Source organism: Mya arenaria, chromosome 2 (assembly GCF_026914265.1).
Source record: "Mya arenaria isolate MELC-2E11 chromosome 2, ASM2691426v1".
NCBI lineage: Eukaryota > Metazoa > Mollusca > Bivalvia > Myida > Myidae > Mya > Mya arenaria.
In genome coordinates this window covers 36,001,173-36,018,649 of record NC_069123.1, presented here as the reverse complement: position 1 = coordinate 36,018,649, position 17,477 = coordinate 36,001,173, and the positions used below count along the sequence as shown (strand labels likewise).

The 17,477-nt window shown below is 31.8% G+C and overlaps 1 protein-coding gene across 7 annotated transcripts in view; it reads left to right on the top strand.

The window, feature by feature from the left end:
• The window catches only part of LOC128225096 (transcription factor 7-like 2), a 40,016-nt gene extending 24,498 nt beyond the window's left edge, over window positions 1–15,518 (top strand). For 4 of the 7 annotated variants that reach the window (XM_052935125.1, XM_052935123.1, XM_052935124.1 and 1 more), the window contains exons 6-9: window positions 2,171–2,375; window positions 6,630–6,708; window positions 6,983–7,040; window positions 9,212–9,373. In XM_052935125.1, coding sequence (XP_052791085.1) covers window positions 2,171–2,375; window positions 6,630–6,708; window positions 6,983–7,040; window positions 9,212–9,232 — 363 coding nt within the window. In that variant the 3' untranslated portion in view covers window positions 9,233–9,373. Of the gene's footprint in view, window positions 1–2,170; window positions 2,376–4,094; window positions 4,270–5,093; window positions 5,299–6,629; window positions 6,709–6,982; window positions 7,041–9,211 lie in introns of all 7 variants that reach the window. The other 3 variants (XM_052935121.1, XM_052935122.1, XM_052935126.1) reach the window with 3 other exon arrangements.
• The last annotated feature ends 1,959 nt before the right edge of the window (window positions 15,519–17,477 follow it).

Genomic DNA, 17,477 nt, shown 5'->3' with positions numbered 1-17,477 from the left:
TGTGGAATATTTTAATTTATCAATTGTGTCAAAAAAGAAACCTTTCATTTCGAGATTAAAAGCATTTAGGGAAAAGTGTTTAGGTGATAAGAATTTTTTCTACCTGGTTTATGTAGGGCTTGGTTCATATTTTATATTTTTAAAGCATTTGTTATAAAAATGAAAAGTAACTGGCTTCAGAATTATTATTTTCCCTTTATTGTGGCAAAAAACATATATTTATTAATTAATTTGTATTTTAATGATTAGATAAGTTGCTATATTATTATTAAATAGACAAAAGCTGGTATTATCTTTTATGTTTTTCGAAAATACTTAAAATAATAATGGTTGTACCAATTTTCACTCTTCATTAAGTATGACAATAAAGAAAATATAGGGTTTGGTTACCTATTTGTATTAGAAAAAGATGAATTTGAGACTATTATTCCTCTTCGCCCATTCGTATAAACCTGGTGTATGTTACAGTCTCAAGAAATGATTATTATATTCTTAGGGATTTTAATGATACCAATTTTCTTAGCCTTGAAGTTACTATAATGTGTCAGTGATTCAGAAATTAATTTCTTTATTCTTCATAAGAAATTATAGTGTTTATCTTTCATAGCTATAAAAGGCTTTTATTCTTTTACTTTTATAGTAATTTTGTTTCAAGAAATTATATTCGAGCTCTGAAGAAAAATAAAATTAAGAGACTTAATGGCCTAATAATAATATACTAAAATCATTTTTGTAAAGAAAATGGGGAAAATGATGTTTTACAGATAAATTGACTTTTTTAACTTTTTTGTTATGATATTAATATACAATTTTATATTAATGAGAATAGGATATATATTTTTTTTTTCAATAGGATAAAATACTTTTATGGATGTCTTACTTAGGAATAGAAAACATAAATTCATTTAAAAAGTTCCATGAATAATGTAGGTGTTTCATTTGATTACTAAAGGGGTTAAATCGAGACATTTAATTTCAGAACACAAAAAAAAATACATTAATAAACTTTCATAAGTCAAACAAGGTCCATAGTACCATTTGTAGAAATAAAAAAAAGAATATTACAGTGAAAAACAAAAACACAAATGTGAAAAGAACATCAAAATAATAATGCAATTTTCACAAAAAACACAATATTTTTTTTAACACATTAAGTCAAAATAGAAATTGGAAAAAAACAAAAGGATAATGACTAAATTTCTAATCAGACTAAATGATGCAACCCATTTACATGAATATTGATGATGTTAGAAATTAAACGATAATGTCAAACAGCTGAACTAACAAACTGGGCAGTACGTATATTAGGCAGACAGGCGGGTTTCTGGGTTTGGGCTTCAAAGGGCTACTGACTCAGAGACGCCCCGCGGTGAGGAAACAAACGAGTAATTATCGAATCATTACCACCTCTTCTTTATGTCCCCATACACAAGACTTCTAGCGAACAATTAATGCAGCATAATGCCAATAGATGAAAGAACTAGCTGTGTTTGATTTTTGTTGCAAAATATTTGCGAGCATGAATGTATCAGAGGTCCTGTAGTTGGGGGTTTATTTCAAACGAGGGGATTTCTTTGAATATTTACAAGTTTTAATGTCCGTTCAGCATACATGGGTATTCAGTTGTAAGAAAAGTCTGAGCGATCATTTCACAACATAAATTTGTTTGAAGCCTGATTTCAAAGGCATCGCAGCCTGTGAAGTTCCATACTGGCGAATAGATCTACCACACATAATAAGGCAACAATTTAAAGTGTGTTTATGTAATAAAAGTAGAAGAAATAAACAGTTCTGAGGAAACCTTGCATCATGGATTCTTTGTAAACGTCTAGAAGTGTTTTGTATGGAAAATACTGGTCTAAGGGAGGTAACTGCGATGATTCAAGAAAACTAGGGTTGCTTTTGAAGTATACAAATAAAATGAACAAATTTTGAACTAGTCTTAAAAAATTAATAAGCCAAAATGCGCTCAAGCAAGAATCTACCATACATTATTAATAATTATGTAACCATTGATTTATCCAGTATTTATTTACTAATAATGTAAGGCAAAGAAAACAAAATGGTGAAAATAATCATCAAAACAAAAAATAATAAAAAAATAAAAATAAATTAATATTCAAATAAAACTGTGTTGTAAAATTATGTTAATAGCGATTCCTATTTTCAGTGGCATGCTTTAGATCGTTCAGAGCAGGCCAAGTATTATGAAATGGCTCGGAAAGAAAAGGAATTACACCTTCAGCTATACCCCGGTTGGAGTGCCCGGGACAATTATGCTGTTCATGCAAAAAAGAAAAAAAGAAAGTGTGATGTTGTTAAGGGGGAAAAAGTGCCACGTCTCGATGAAAGATATATGGATAACCCCGCATTTGGTAAATATAGGGGTGCCCAATTGTTTGCATGTTTAGAAAACAATGTCCAAAAGTAACGAGGTCACAATCTGCCAAGGAACATCTACAGAAAAGTCATTTTTTTGCAGGAGAGATATTTTGGCAAAACTCTGATCATGTTTTCATACTTTAAAAAAAAAAAATCAATGAAATCAGAATTTGTTATTACAGGCAAAATGGGTGGGGGTATGGGGATTTTGCTAAAATGTCAACATATCAATCAGAAGTATGAATAGTTTTCAAATGGAGAGGTGAGGGGTGGGAGAGGTCTATGTTAGGTCAAAATATACCTCATGTGAAAGTTGAACTATGAAGGTATGAATCGTACAATGTTGTCAAACTGTTGTTTATTTGTCTCATATTATCTTGCTACCTTTTTACGGACATTTCAGCGGAATTTTACTGTCATTATCTCTGGCACTCCAACCAAACCAGCCATTTACTTTTTTTCAACCAAACCAGCCATTCAACATTTAAACCAAACCGGCTATTCCAACTAAACCGACTATTCCAAACAAACCGGCTATTCCAACTAAACCGACTATTCCAAACAAACCGGCTATTCAACATTTAAACCAAACCGGCTATTTAACTTTGCAACCAAACCGGCTATTCAGCTTTACAAACAAACCGGCTATTACTTTCCAGCCAAACCGACTATTCAACTTTCCCGCCAAACCGGCTATTCAACATTTCAAACCAAACTGGCCATTTAACCGTCACTATTTAAAACATCTGACAGCAATTCTTATAAATTTCTTGAATTTATGATTGTTACAAATAATCGAGAAGTGCAGTAATAAAACTGCATAATTTCAATTTGACAAAGCTTAGTAAACTAGATGTACGTTATTAACAGTAAATACAAGCTTTTAAAATTTATTGCTTGTACAATATCTAATTTTCAACTTGGGATTTGTGATATATTAACATTATTGAAAGCACTTTTGTTTTTTTATGAAAATAGAAACAATAATATGAATTTATGAAAAAAGATATATAGGAAATATATAGGAAATATTAAACATTATTCATAACTTCTCTTATAGAGTATGCAACAGGTGAATAATGTGAACGGTATTTTTTGTGGTGAGATAAAATAAATATATATGATATAGTAAAGGATGTAATAAAGATCATATACATTTGAAAATAAATATTGAAGAGGTTTTGAATACAAAGATAGGTTTATGATCATGAGTTAAATTTTATTGATGAAATTCTAGAAATAAACTGTCTTAATTGTTAAAAACATCTAATAAAATGAAATGGTATTAAGTGCTAACGCCTTTTGAAATGTCAACATTTAAAAAGAAGCTAATTATAAGCCTAGTTCTCGAAATGAAAAATAGTATTGTTAATATGATTATTAAATTCTTAGAAAAGCTGATGAACATAGAGGATTTGAATGTAAGAAAGAAAAAACGATTTGAATATAAGATAGAAAAATTGAATGCCTAAAAAGTCATATAAAAAAAGAAAAATTGAATGCCTTAAAAAGTCATATAAAAAAGTCCATACAATTCATTACCATCATTGATATTTTTTTTATTAAATTTATGTAAGATTAAATTTTGGTGGGATTAGGTTTAAAAAAAGAAGCAATTTTTTTATTATATTTTATTTAAATTTCATATTTTAGAAAAAAAGTTTCATAGCATTTCACAATTATTAATGACAATTTTACGGACTATTTTACAGTGGCATTCATTAGCTAAGGAAGAACAAGCCAAGTATTATGATATGGCCCGTAAGGAAAAAGATTTACATTTACAATTGCATCCTGGTTGGAGTGCACGAGATAACTATGGCTCGCACGTGAGAAAGAAAAAACCGAAAGCAGACGACAAATTAAAAATGGCGATATCTCCCTCAGGTAACAATTGGTCAGATTTTCAGGACTGTCGATTGTAGTTTGAGCGATGTGAAAAAAATGTGGCAATTGTTTCGAGAAATTTGAAAGAGTTCCACTCTCACAGCAATATAGACTAACTTGAAAAACATTGATGCTAATTTTTACCTCATCTGTCATAGCCTTGGCATTGACATCCTTGTCATTCAAAAACTATCCTTTGACATAACTAAAAAATAACGTTCAATATATTCAAATGAAACTTGGTACACAATTATGTTGCCAGAGATGCACACTAGAGTATAACAAGAAACATAACTCTGGCTTAAGTTCAGTCAGTATTGACTTTTGTCCCTTGATTGACCGAAGAAATACACGCAAAGACAGAACAGACAAGTGGCCCTTTTTTCTTGTAATTTCATCAGCTTATTCTGCTAAGCAAGTGATTGAGTGATAGCTCCTGTAATTTGAGGTAAGTATCAAAAAGATGTATATCCAAGTGCTCCAACCAGAATGTAAATGTAGACGAGGGAAAAACGTTATTTAGCTGCTGACAGAATAGTTTTTCGTGTGTATTTTTAATTGAATTCAAGAAACCAGATACATGGGTGGTTTAAGTTGCTGCTGAAGAAAAACACTATTCTAAAAGAATTTTTGATAAGGGGTAACACAATTTTGAGACAAAATTTGCTGCTGTGTTTACAAGAATAAAAAACAACAGGAATAAACTTTTAATGAGAAGGACTGTTTCATGGCTATGATCAAGCCCATATTTTCTTCAAAAGTCTCAGTTTTATTAAGGTGGTAATAGAAGAAATTATGATTTGAGTAAATGATACAATTTTCAGTGGCATTCATTAGAACGATCAGAACAAGCTAAGTATTACGAAATGGCACGAAAAGAAAAGGAATCACATTTACAATTACATCCCGGTTGGAGCGCAAGAGATAATTATGCCACACGAACAAAGAAAAGGAAACGAAAAGCTGAAATGCCAGATGTGGGAGGAGCTAAGTCCTTATGGACTGAAGGGAGTGATAACTCCGCCTTTGGTAAGGTTTGATTGACAGCTGAATGACTGTTGATTGACAGCCAATGTTGTGCTTGAACATAAGTGGGTGTTGCACGTAGAGATATGTGGAATTTTTATTGTTATTTTCAACTTGAGAGAGAAAAACTGAGTGTGCAAAGGATATTATGCAAATGCGTTTCACAGAGTGCATTTCACTTTCATATCTCTCCCGTTTCAGCATTTATTGCTTTTAGCTGTGTTTAATATATTTTAATTCAATGCCATTGTGGATTAATATTTCACATGTATAATGGCATAGTCAACTCTTTTCATAGAACTATTTTCAATGCTTGATTTCTTAATTAATTTCAGTCAAAGCAGAGTATGAATTATAACACTTGAATTAGCAAACTTTTTGATAAAAATAACTCCCATGGGGCGATAGTGAAACTGCAATGGAACTCTGCAAAGATTTTCGCAATAAAATGGCTGTAATAATTGTACATTAAAAATTACACAGCAAATTTTATTCTGTGAAAGGCTTTTTAACAAATTGAGTCTCTCTGTGTTGTTGTTTTAAGTTAAACGTTTGATTAAAAACTAAGGTTTTACACTGATGTCATAGACGTAAATTAATTTCCCAAGTGCCCTTTGCGTTCCTATCTTTTAGATGGTGGACAAAATTGTCATTGTTCACCGAACATTATTCTGGCATAAACCTGAAATTGTAATGTAAAATTTATAACGCGATAGTGTCATTATTTGTTAGTGGAATGAGTCCTTTTGGGGATAAATAAATGTTTTTTTTATATGCATAACTATTATTCACAGGTTGGATTTGAAGGTCAGGTTCGATATGGCGTTAAAATTCCTCTTTTCCTTAACACTAATCGGGATTCATTTGGATGTCACCAAGTTTCATTTCAGTCATATTGAATCATTTTAAGTAATAAAATAAGTGATATTATCTTAAAAATACTCTGCGTTGATTGAAAATTTATGGTCTTAAAAATGATGATAGAAATTATGCTTTTTTATCCCGTATAATGAATATGAGATGAAAGAGTTCTGGCAGATTGTGACTTATTTTGTCTTTTATCTCTGGTTAACCAATACTTCGTACATCTTAGATATAATTTATCTTGATATTTTTTACTTGTTTGCGATATTTTCGTTTATAATATTAGTCCAGATTATTTTTGACTTACTTTATGCATTTGATATACATGAAAAATAATCTTATTACATTACTAACATGTTTTTCTTTTATAAAATAGCTTATAAACACCAACAAAAACATTTGAAAAAGTAACATTTCTATAATTTAAGATAAAAAAATCTTGAGTTAATTTTTCGAAATTATTATTCCAGGAGAATGTACGAGAGATGCAAAAAAGTGTCGAGCGCGGTACGGAATGGATCAACAAAAGAATTGGTGTAAACCGTGTCGGTAAGTGTAGTGTAGAAATGATTCTCTCGTTCCCGATTGTAAGCCCTTAGAATATTAACAAAATGTTTAAATAATTATTTGGAAATTAATTTATTCATAAAACCCATATTGAAATATTGTCCGATAGACATTCATTAGATTAATCATGTTTCATAAACTGAAAATAAATGTTTTTTTAATAGTTCAAAATCACAAAATATATAATTGTGGTAATATATGTAATTGATATCATAGCATTAGAAAATATTTAAAATAAAATGTGTGTTGATTTCAGGACGGATTTAACTAGTGATCAAAATTTAGATATTAAAATACCTAAGTCAGAAAATGAGGTATGAAATATGTGAGAAGCCGCATGATTGGTGGCTATAAATAGTTATGCTTTGTCTGCTGCATAATGCATTTTCATTGGCTGAAAAAAAATCTGTCAAAAGCATGTATCCATGTCCTTACCTATAGTGCTAAAACTGCTAGTCTCGAATGCCCCATGTTTCATCAACGCATGATTCAGATTACATTGTAAATAAACCCAATTGCTTCGAAAATAAACGCATAGTTTGAAAAGGGTTTATTATCTATCCTTTTTACCTGCCCTTTATTAAGTCCAGTAGATAGTCAGCCCTGAAAATGACCAACTGCTTATATGTAACGCTTTGCTTTATGTATATAACCATAGCATGTTTTATTTGTTTATATAGGAATCTATTTAAGAATCATATTGCGCCAGAAATATGTACTTGTATAAAGATTTTCGCTTACATAATCTAATAATGTTTTGCAATTTTATAAAAATCAAGGTATTTTAAGACGTCTGGCATCATAAACCTTGTTCTTAAAACTTGAATGTTGCAGATAACTTGTGAATTATTCAATATATTGAGATATAACTTGGTATACATGTTCACAATTACGTGCTATGTACAAGTGTTATTATAGGTAAAATAATTGTCTGGACTGACCAAGAGAAACAGATGGGCAATGGCTTCCACTTGTGGTGCTCATGTTGCATATAAATCCTTTTCATCTGCTGTATTAACATTATGGACCGAACTTGTTTACTTAATTTAAGATGATAGGGTTTACAGGATATTTTTTGTGCATTTCGGTAGACTAATACGTGTCTAGCTTTTATGCGTTTGCTTTTAACTCTTATCGTCTTGTTTTCTTTTTGGAACTGCCAGTTTATGACAACCTGTTCATTAGCTTTTCCATTAAACAAACATTTCATATCTTATGCATCTTATCGTCTAGTTTTAATTAAAAAAAAAAAATCTCTAAAAAAAAATAAATCTCTCAATAGATCTAGTCTATCTTGAACCAATTCAGCAGGCTAATTGTATAAAACCTTGATTAGTTGTCCAAAGGTTATCCTTTCTTTTTATTTCTCATTTATTTATCACAAAGAATGCATATCAACAAACAGTTTTAAATTCTAAAACTCACAGGTTATTTTTTGGCTAGTTTGCATATTTAAATCATTTGATTGGTTGACACTAATTATTGTATAAATATTGACTTATCAATGAACACTTAGGCAACTTTTACCTCTTTAATTATTTAATTGGTCGAAAGTAATTATTGTATAAATATTGACCAATCAATGAAAACTTTTACTAAAACCAAGAATTATCCAGTGTTATACAATCGACTGCTGCGGTAAATTGTGGCTGAAAAGTTTTTTTTGTGAAGTCACTTGATTTACGGTAGTTATTATTATGTGTACATGCTTAATTAAGAACTTGTAACTAGTAGTTTAGTCAAGAGCACACAAGTAAACAGAATGCACCCTAATGCTTGACCAGATATGTAATATACAAGCTTACCACTTATTTATTTGCTCGATATTGTGATTCCATTGACCCCAGACGTTATCCATAATTTCTATGGCTAGTCTTATTGTTATAGGAATAATCAGCTTGTATTTAAAGCTCACAATGTAGGTTGATGCTAAACAGATATATTTATTTCTAATGCATTATCATTTTCAACCCATTTGATTTTAACGTGTAAAAAATGTGAATGATTTAGTTACATAATAAACCTATAAATAGCAATATTTTCACGCTTTTTTAACTGGGGAATTTGTGGCTATGTAGCTATTAAATTAAAAATTAAGCTATTAATTTTGGCAAATATTTTTTATTTGTACCTAAATCATATGCTTTTTTTTAGTTTTTACCATTAAAGTCGAATGCGTTAAACATGATAATGCATTGAAATTGAAAAAAATTAAAATATTTGCATCAACCTTAATTGTGCCCCTTTAATTTTAAATTACGCAAAACAATCTCTGAAATGAAAAATATCAATAAAATATCTAATGTTTAAATTTTCATAAATAATGTTTAACTTGTTTCAAGATTTAAAAGTTTCATAATATATACTATGCAATTTCACACTATTAACACTATTCTTTAAGTGCAGTAAACAAATTTATTATTTAACACTAATGGTTTAAGCATTGATAAAATAGGTGAATAATTATATTATTTTCATATTTCAGGAGGAAGAAAAAATGCATTAGGGTTTTCAGTGACGATGGCACGGATGCTGAGGAGGACCAGTACAGCGACAGCAACATGGGCGCAGACAGTTACCACGACAGTGACAGTATGATGGGGAGCCCCACCCCCTCCTCCGCCAGCGAGGACCCCTTCTCCACACCCAGCAAGTCACGCAGCGTGAGAAGTGTTGGTGTCGAATCACCCCTTGTACACGACACCACACGTGACCTCCATCACCACATCCACCAACATAATTATCCAATGGTGGATAATAAAATGTCAGATACTAGTGCCTTTAGACCTGTGGATGGCAATATGCCAGCAGCTCCGTTTAATTCCCCATTCTCAGTGTTCCAACTCACTGACCGAGACAGGCCGAATCAGGAACGATACATTTCACAACATTTTCCACATATTTCCACAATGAATTCAACTCCTTCTCCAAAACCATTTGGCATGAGTCGATCTTACAGCATCGAGTCACTAGCAAAGTCTTCGGTGACATCCGATGCACGTGACAAGGAGAGTACCGACCCAAATAATTCATTCAACCTTGATTTGTCGCCTCTCTCCAGCCCAGGCGATATGGGCTCTCCAAAATTCAGCCTCTCTACATTTTCTGAAGATATTAACAAAAACTTGAGTCCAAAGAAGACGATGACAAATTCGTTCAGTATTTCAACACTTTCTGTTTCATCGGTAACACCATCAAGAGTTCACTGTAGCTGACCGGAGTATAAACATTGAAGTCTGAAGATGAGTGCAAGTGTCCTTAACTACAAAAACTGCCAGCGTGTCTGTCCAAACTGTCAAACTCTGAAAGCTTGAGAAGGCAGAATTGATAAGCCATTTTTCTCAAGCTTCTATGGTAACTAGGACTTAAGGAGACAATCTGAAATAAGTCTGGTGGGTGACAGTAATTTCTGACCTAGTCTGCCTAATGTCGAAGCCCTCCCTGATGTGTTGACTCAGTCAACAAAATTTCCTCCATATTTAGCAGTGTGCTTGTGTCCATTCCTCATCTATTACAAACCAGGGATCTCAGAACTATATTTTCATGTTTGAATTGAACCTTTTCATGAGACAATGTACAATAATTGCAGTGACATGAAAGAACCCGGAAGAGATACCTGAAAAACAGTGTGATTCAGTCATCGACAAAATGGCGCAATCGTCATTTACGATGATCTTAAGGTTGCTTGTTCTTTGAAGGTAATCTCCCACGACCTGTTGACTCTTTTACGAGCCAGGAAAAGGTTTGTCATACAAACGATACCTAAGGAGCGGAGAACCAAAACTCGGCCATTTTGGCCACTGGTGACAAAGCATGTTGAACAAAAACGTGTTGAACAAATTATCTCAAGTGTGTTGGCGACATGCCAAATTTCTACTGTGTTCAAGTTAATCAAACCCCCCCTACATTCTTCTTTCAGTCGATTACTTGTTGCAACCAGTCTGTGAAAAAGAAGACTTGTTTTGACGTATGTTGGACTGGTTGCATCGAGAAACTCGAAGAAAACTTGTTCGACGGTGTCTTATTGTATGCGTCTTTTGAAATAATGTGTATTCATTATAAGATTGTGTGTAATGTACTTAATATAAAACTTCTTGTTATTAAAGTTAGTGTTACTGTTTCATAAATTTTGTAATGTTGATGTAAAATGAAGTTTCGTCTTTTGTGATATGACATTGTAAAGATATCAGAGTATTTGTTATTTTGTTAAAAAATCTTACTTGGCACTGTTTTCTAAATTCACATCTAGGAAATTTGCACAAATGTTTTTCACAGCTGATGTTAAAAGCCTTTGACTGTTGATTGCTTTCATTTTGGAAGATTTTTTTTTTATTTTTCTAATATTTGTGACAATGTCACTACGTATATTGAAAACTGAATTACGCTGAGGGATAACCTACTGCATTCACAGAAGCAAATCTTACTTAAGTATCACCATGGCATCGCTTATCCTAATCATTTCAAATATTGTCAAACAATCTTATCATTGAGGATATGATTTAAAAACATATGATCAAGATTTTTTTTTAATATTAAGTCATTTTTGGAAATTAATTAGAACATTTACCAGCCTAGGATTCAAACATTGTCTTAATTGATCAATTAAACTATTTTTACTGAAATAGGTATTATTTCTACTTAAAATTATTGTTTTTGAAAAAGCCACCATACCTTACCTTCTTTGACAAGATGGTGGCTAAAATTACAAAAAAGAAAGATGTCTGAATATGAAAGCAATCGTCAGTATTTGGATATGAGGATGAACTACTGTGTGGGTGATCAAGCCATTGCTCTTGTATCTTACAATATCTGGGCAGGTCTTTCAATAAGTGTCTATGATATATGACTCATGTGATATAGGAATCATGTGATGAGTAAAGATTGTGCTACAAATCTAAATAAGTCTCTAATATAATGAATACTGTATTTACCATCAGTCAGACGCATGTCTTGGAAGTTAGTGTTTTTTTTGCTATCAATAGATTATAAAAGGTGCAATCTTAAAAATAACTCAAAATCAAATAAGTCACTCTAGTGTAAGAAGATAATAAACAGCTTCTATTTCTATATGCAGTTATTGAGTTCTTGCAGCAGTGTAACTAAATCCCTTCTCCCAAAGCAAACAATTGGTTTAAATCATAATTTATATGTAAGAAAAAACAATTGCAAGGCTTGATGAAAAGATAGGCCCATATAATTTATATTGTATATTCGTCAGGGAACGAAACTTGGTGCATACTGGTAGTAATTCTCACTACTGTTAGTAGGAGATTTCCTACACTGATGAGTTGTAGGTGGCATAGTAACCTTTCTGATTGATCAAATAATGTATGCCAGTTCTTTCAAAGATATATCACAATATGTGTACATGGATGTTTGATGGGAACTTTTTTTCTTATCTTGAAGCAAAGGATATATCTCTTTATTGTTACAGTACAGAGTCCATATTGGTCTATATTTAGCTTGGATTGTTGACAATTAAGCCAAAAATTATATGCTTTACTAAGTATGTACTTATTTTTTTTTTATATCACTTGAATTTCTTAATGAGAAAAAAGGCACAGAATTAAGTTATCTTAAGTTAGTAATATGAAGTTGAAGCTTTAAGCAGTGTTCATAAATAACAGTTGATACTTTCAGCATAATGATAACTTGGACATTTACTGCAAAAATTGAATTTCCAAATGATATAGTAATCTACTCTAGTGAAATATAATTAACTTGATGAGTACTTGTATATCTTGTTGAGAATACAAAACTGAAGCGAAAACGAATGAAACTGATTATGAATTGATATATATATATATATATATATATATTTATGTTGGGATTCATTTAAAGTGTGCTCACATCATCATTTATATCATGACTTCTGAGTGCCATTATTTGTTGTTTATTTAATTTTCCTAGCAGATCGCATTTTTGAAATGCAGGCCACTGCTCAATGTTTTTTCACAAAGTGTTTTCAACGACAAGTTTCAGAGCATTGTGTTTTCATCAAGGCAAATTGTTATTTATTTCCATTACTTAACACTGACTTTGCAGTACGTTACTTATAACTTCAATTTTAAAATTAATTGCCGTCAGTTGATGTAGGGTACCATTAGGGTATTTAATTTAAATGACTATGTAAAATAAGAAATTTTGTTTCGGTGATACTGTTGATGTATGTAAGTCAGTGAATTAATGTGATCAAATACATGTCCTTTTTCAAGAAGACCTTTGCTCTGAATCCTTGTTTTTAAGCCTTGTACATATCCAGAACAGCAGTCAGACATAACATTTCAATTATGACTCAGGCATAAGTCTTACGTTGGACATTACCGTATGTTTGTGTCAAAGACATAGCCGTACGATTGTGTCTCGAACATAGTCCCATGATTGTGTCTCAGACATAAGCCTATGTTTGTGTCAAAGACATAGCCGTACGATTGTGTCTCGAACATAGTCCCATGATTGTGTCTCAGACATAACCCTATGTTTGTGTCAAAGACATAGCCGTACGATTGTGTCTCGAACATAGTCCCACGATTGTGTCTAAAACATTACCCTATGTTTGTGTTTCAGACATAGCAGTATGATTGTGTTTCGGACATAACCCTATGTTTGTGTCTAAGACATAGACCTATGATCATGTCTCGAACATAGTCCTTCTATTGTTTCTCGGACATTAGCCTACGTTTGTGTCTTAGACTGTTTCACAGTGCCTCATTTCATTGTTAAGATACTTGCTTGTTTGGTGCAGGAACACAAGAACTGCCTTCATATTTCATATAGAGATACATGTATTTCAGTTTTGGTGCCAAGTCCATTCTTCATGATTGGTGTTGGACATTGATTTACCTTACTAAATAATAGAATTTTTTTTGTAAGTTACAACATGGTTCAGGCAGACATGGTGTTCAAATATTTCATTTTTTGATTATCACATTTTGTTACTGGTTCCATCAAAGTTTTCTTGTCAAAAATTGTATGTTAGTCTTCCCTGAAGTGAAATCAAAATGCGTAATATTTTTTTATATCGACTGACAGGCTTTTTCAGAATTTATACACTATTTAATTTTGCTTTAAAATGTATAGAAAAAAATGTGTCAATTAATTAGATAGATGTTCATTCAAATATGTTGTTAATCAAGTTGTTGTAACAGTGTACTGAAAAGACTTATTAAAGTTAGATCTTTTGCTGGAACCTACACATTGGGTCCTCTAGAGGAAACTGTATGGACATACACATTGGGTATACTTGAAAAACCTGTATGGACATACACATTGGGTCCTCTAGAGGAAACTGTATGGACATACACATTGGGTATACTTGAAAAACCTGTATGGACATACACATTGGGAGTACTAATAGCAACTGTATGGACCCACACATTGGGTGCACTATTAGAACCTGTATGGACCTACACATTGGGTATACTAGAAGAAACTGTATGGACATACACATTATGTATACTAGCAGCAAAACTGTACAGCTCCTGTTTTAAGCATGACTTGGGTTAACTAGTTGTTGATAATGTGTTTCAATGTTTTGTTGGACTTGGACTTTGTACAATATGATTGGTCTACCTCTTTCAATCTTTCATTAAGTTTATTGAATTGAAATGCACAGTACAAAAAAAACTAGTTAGTAGTGATTGATTTTGTCAGTTCTCTTAAGTAGATGAAGTGATTATTCTTGGAAAAAGATCAGATTTTTATTGATAAAAACATGTAAAGGAATGGAAATATTTTTTTTAAATTTTCTTAAAATTATTTTCATATGCACTAAATTAATTTCATTTTATTACCAATTTTTTTATAAAAAGCTTCTATTCAGTTTGGAAAATGAACAACCAAAATAGTTTTTATGAAAATCTCACCTTTATGTTAAGAATATATCACTGCTGGTGGATTTTCAATCCAACTTCTAGTCAGATATATATATGTATATCTTAACTGCCAGTGTAGTCAATAGTATAGTTTTCTCCCTTTTACACTGCTCTTAATTCTCTCCCTTTGATAAAAAAATGCCATTGGCATTTTATTCTCGAATTTAAACAGTTTTGCAAAATATAGCTGAATCATCTCTTTCCCCCTCATACTTTTCTTACAAGAAATGCTTATAGTATATAGGACTTATTATTTTGATCTCTAAAAATAGTGAAATGAATTGCTACATGTTTTGCTTTTCAATGTTTATTAAAATGCTGAATTCTGAATTTGGACTTTATAGGTTTGTTTTCGTATTAAATTAATCAAAATAATTTCACTGAATGATAGGTTGTAACAAGTCTTAATAGGTTGAAAATAATGCTTTATATTTTGTTGATTTACATTTTTAGGAAAAAATGGACTATTATGTATTTAAAAACAAATAAGTCGGTATTTTTTGTATTTATTATTATGGGTTTATTTTGCCATAATTGAAGGAAAACCTTGAACTTACAATAGGTGCTTTGTAAATAGGGTCTGTTTGTTATTGTTTATTTATTTCTTGGGCGGGAAGGCCTTTTAATTATGGTGTATATTGCTTGGGGCTATGAAGATTTTATGTTCTCAATGACAGTTTTAATAGTGTATATTAATGTCTTGTTTTACTGTTCTTCAACTCTACAAAATATTAAAACCACAAGTCCATTTCAGAATTTGGCTGTTAAATAGTTTGTTTGAGTATATTATAGTTCATGTTCATTTATTATAGTTCAGAGCTTTTAAAAGCCATCATGTTCATAACTTTCATTGATGAATCATTTGACTGTGTATTTTTATGTTAATGAATTGTTTCAATAATAAATTTACATTGATTTATAAAATGCCTTTCTTTGTTGTTCTTATCAATATATACATGAACCTTGATAAGCGCAAATGGGTCTTGCATTAAATTGTAGATTTGAAATTATCTGTTTTTGGCATCATATCAGATACGTTTTAAGCATTAAGACATGTTTGTGGTCAACATTTCATTTTGTCCAATGAGAAGGCAGTATTTCTCAAGTTTTCCAAAACATTTATTTCAGTTAGTCAGCAGGCAACTGTTATTGATTTAAATCAGGTGAAGTGATATTAACTGTGGCTGGTCCATTTAGTAGGTAGTTCATTTAATGTAATTAAATGTAGACCACTAAAAAGTAAAAGAGTGTCAGTATATACTATACAGAGACATCAAACCAATTTTTACATCATTTTTACCACTGGCATATGACCCATTTGCTTGTTGTGGTCGAATTTTAAAATAAACTGAGGATTGCCACAATAGTAATACACATCCTTAGCTGTAGAGCTACCATTGCCATTTTTGACAATTCAAGGGCCATTTCTTAGAAATGACGGAAACAATATTATGGTTTATTGATCTCTTTAGTGACATAATGCCCTTCAACATTATAACTGTAAACCAAATATGGAAAATATTTGATGAGGACTGATCAGTGCCTTGGTCATTCACCTATAGTTGAACTATTGCAAGAAAAGAAGAAAATAGTAAAAAACTTGCATAAAATATATATCATTGCATACAACACATTTAATCTTACTTATAAATGTATTGCATCGCTCACGACACATATATCTTAAGCAGTTTTGGCTTATTTTTCTAATTCAAAATTAACTGGGTCTGTCTACCAAGTAAATCCCAGTCAATTTAAAAATGGTGTCAGTATATTTATCTTGACTTATCGCGTGACTTTCACATGCTAAATATACACACTATAATCTAGGAAACCATTATGCGTTATTTTTAACAGATCAACTCAGCTAACACATCGACAAGATAATCTTTTAATCATTTAAAATGATGTATTATCGGCATCATATGAGCTCATATTGACAATTATAAGCTGTTTGGAAAACTGTACTTGCCAATTTTGAGACTATCTGGTGTCTTGTCCCTTTAATGTTTCATGGATATCCTTCAATTGGTGTAAGAGATATTGACCATGACCCAGGGTTTCTGCAAGTTGTCTTGGTGAGAAGATCATGTGACAAGTTTCATCAACTTTAAATAGCTGTCAAGTGCTCAGTTTGTCTCTGTATTGTGACCTTAAATGGGTTAGATTCATACTGACTGTGTCCATCTTAACAAGTTGAACATGGGACCAGAGCTTCATCAACATCCTCAAAGTGATGGAGTAAGGTGACCTGATGAGATAAACGGGGCAAAGAAAACCATATTTCATAAGAAATATGTACGGAATATGGTTTCCTGCGCCCCATTTATCCCATATCGGGTCGCCTTCTTACCCAGTTACATTTATATCACATTGACAACTTGGTTATATTGATTAAGACACCAAGACTTGCTGGAAATGTTTTATTTATTCATCTGGTTCGAAAAAAACACTGCCATCTTGGCAAGATATAAAGATCGGTGACCCAATAGGGTAACCGTATGACCAGTCTTGAACCAATGGCATTGCCTCATGGATGTTTGAGGCATTATATATGAACATAAAGAATGGAAACCAAGCTAAAATCATTCGCCTTCTATTATATATTAGATAACCATGACCTTCAGCCAGACATTGCCTCGGTCAGCACTTCATGACGTGAACATACTTGGAAAGGTGTCAAGGACAGTTTTCCCCTGAATTATGACCTTTAACTGACCCAGTAAGGTTCCATCAGTGTACTTCATTAGACATGGTAGATACAGAGCAGACAAAAATATTCTTTCAAAGACCCAATTCCCTGACCTCAAGTGACCTTGATCTTGTTTGAAAATCATTCAACCAAATTTCATTGAACTTCAAAGGTGGTATGAGACATAG